At 31.5% G+C, this 2,717-nt stretch overlaps 1 protein-coding gene across 1 annotated transcript; it reads right to left on the bottom strand.

Annotated features, from left to right (window-relative positions):
• Positions 1-243: 243 nt before the first annotated feature.
• On the bottom strand, positions 244-1,093 carry LOC111984769 (umecyanin). Its single transcript, XM_024016385.2, has 2 exons — positions 925-1,093; positions 244-557 (listed from the first exon to the last, which is right to left on the bottom strand). The coding sequence occupies exons 1-2, from the start codon at positions 1,091-1,093 to the stop codon at positions 244-246; spliced, it is 483 nt and encodes a 160-aa protein (XP_023872153.1).
• Between the last annotated feature and the right edge of the window lie 1,624 nt (positions 1,094-2,717).

Genomic DNA, 2,717 nt, shown 5'->3' with positions numbered 1-2,717 from the left:
TATGATTTAATTGGATTGAATTGTCAAAAAGAAAAAATTTATAGGTACCTTTGAGATATATTTCTCATGCTTTGGACCCTTTTAGGTTTGGGGCGTGACATACGAGATGTGAATAATTGTTAAATTGAAAATTATTAAATATCCGTACATATGATAAGAGACATGATGCTCTTATTCTTGCTTGCTATTAAAACATGGGGATAAATAAAAACAAATCAATAATTAAGAATTTGGGGACATTTATTAGAAGTAAGTCAAGAAAGTGATGGCCGTGGTGGTGAGCACAGCAAATAAGGCACCAACTGTTAGAGATGAAGCAGAGTTGGGCGGCGATTCAGTTGGTGATCCAGTGGATTCAACCTTGAAAGAAAACTTTTGACCTTGTTCACAGTGGTTACTAACAGTGCAGATGATGTAGTAAGTACCGGCAGTTTCAGGAGTGTATCCAAATGAGACAGAAGGTTGGACTACAAAAACAGATGTTACTTTTGTGCAGGCATTATATTCAGCCTCTGATACCATGGCCACAGTGTGTGTCCCGTTTGTCACATTGAATGCTGGTCATTGGAGGGAAAAATGATGTTCATCAATTCGAAATCGAGAGTCATATACCTTATAAGTCTCATTGAATATGACAAATTAAAAGCCAACTAATTTGACAAGTTTATGTCATAGCATTTTAATTAATGTTGTAATAATGTTAAAAAAAGATAATGAATTTTGTGAAATTTATATGCTAGAGTTTATTATTTTTATTTATCAAACAAAACCCATAAAAATTGAATGTTCTTATATATGATGATACATGATCATATTTTTCAAAATACACAATAAATTGAATAAAACCAAATCTATTTTTCTTATTCTTATTGTGAAAAGCTGAGAAGAACCCAATTTAAGACAAAGGATTTCAGAATTGCTTACTTAATTTGTCGCCAAGGAAGAATGTTTTTGAGCTAGCCCAAGTAGAGTAATAGGAAGTATTTGGGGGTATAGCCCAGCCCAAGCTGTCTCCGACTTGATATTCAACTGCAGCCGAAACTTGAGCCACCACGACAATCAAGCACCCAATCAAACCCATGCGGCTAGCCATTTTTTGCTATGTTCTACAGGTCGTCCCTGATGTGCTGCTACCTCTTAAAAATGTGTTAAGTGTGTCTATGCGATGCTATGAGATTAATGCTTTCGGATATGGATTTATGGGAGAGAGAGACATTGATGGATATATATAGTAGTGAAAAGAAATTTCAAAGTCAAAAAACTGGTTTTCTGGTACTCGGGTTGGACAATTCCTTTGGACGGCTCCATTAATTTACGCGTCGGAGCTTGGACTCGCATCCATTATTATTAAGATATTAGATCGGCTGTGGTACATGCAGTCTGGGAGAGGCATTCAAAAGGCTAATTAAGAAATCTTCAACAAGTAAAATGAATTAAGAAATAGACATAGGATAATACAGAATAGTCAAACACGCAGCCCATCAAAATATTGCATTCCTTTATTGAATACAACTCTAAGCAATGATAATAAAATCGAAAGAAATAAATGTTAGTTGCATGGCACCAATTAAATCCAGCCTACGTAATAGCCCATGTAATGGGCTTGTTGGATAGAATAGAATTCTATTTCTACAAGTTGCAAATTTGTGCTACGCACGGGAACCTACCTGTTTATGTAGTAGACTAAAATAATTATATAAAATCTTAAATTGATTATGAAACTATACCATTGCATGAATTTCTCCTATTTCATTTATATTTTTGTTACAATTTGATAAAAAAGTCATTACCTGAACGTGCAATATCTTGCGAAAAATTTACCAATTGGTTTCAGATATTAAAATTTTCGAAAGGCCAAAAAATATTAAAGAATCAGAAAATTCACTGCCTAGAAATTTTTGAAACAATATATTTATATATATATATATATATATATGACTACACAATAGAAAAATATAAGAGAAAAATAGGTTATCTTCAGATATTGCAATAACTAACGCAAAAATGTAGATGTTAAAACTTTCAAAATGCCAACAAATAAAATTAAAGAATCAAATGATTCAGAGCCTATAAATTATTGAAACAATACAAATATATATATGACTACACAAAAGAGAAATATAAAAGAAAGATGAGCTACCCTCAAAAAAATAATGCATAGCTATAGTTGTTGAAATTTGCAAGACAATTTCAATTATTACAAAAATAAATCATATATATATATATATATATAAGAGAAATCAGGGCTAAAGCTGTTGAAATTTGCTAAAAACATATGCCAAAGAAAAATAAAACTAAAAAAATTTAGGTGTTGAAACATATGTGGATATAAAATAGAGAAATATAAGAGAAAATTTGGTCACCTTCTATTGAAATCTGCTACAAATTTTAAAACTTTCAAAAGAAAAAAAAAATATTGTTGGGAAATTTGGACCATGGTTGATAGAATTAACAAGTTTTAAACCTAAGCTGTTAATTAGATTTATTATGTATAAAACTTGTTAAAATAAACAAACATCAATATCATGTTAAAATCATGCAGTGGAAAAATAACTAAAACAAGATATGATGACCTAGGAAAACCAATGAAACAAATTAGTTTCACAGTAAAAAAAACCTGGGAGGAAACCTTCCCGAAAAGCAATCCATTATAGTGAAGAGAAGTTTCAGATCTAGCACAAAACCTTTGTCCCTAGACTCTACAATTCCCGTAGATG

This window comes from Quercus suber, unplaced genomic scaffold (genome assembly GCF_002906115.3).
Source record: "Quercus suber isolate HL8 unplaced genomic scaffold, Cork oak 2.0 scaffold_75, whole genome shotgun sequence".
In the NCBI taxonomy this organism is placed as follows: domain Eukaryota; kingdom Viridiplantae; phylum Streptophyta; class Magnoliopsida; order Fagales; family Fagaceae; genus Quercus; species Quercus suber.
The sequence above is the reverse complement of the archived record's forward strand: the minus strand, read 5'-3'. Positions and strand labels throughout refer to the sequence as shown.

Coding starts and splice junctions, on each gene's coding strand:
- LOC111984769 (XM_024016385.2), bottom strand. CDS start 1,093: ATGGCTAGCCGCATGGGTTTGATTGGGTGCTTGATTGTCGTGGTGGCT. Junction 558..924: donor CTTCCTTGGCGACAAATTAA/GTAAGCAATTCT, acceptor TCCAATGACCAG/CATTCAATGTGACAAACGGG.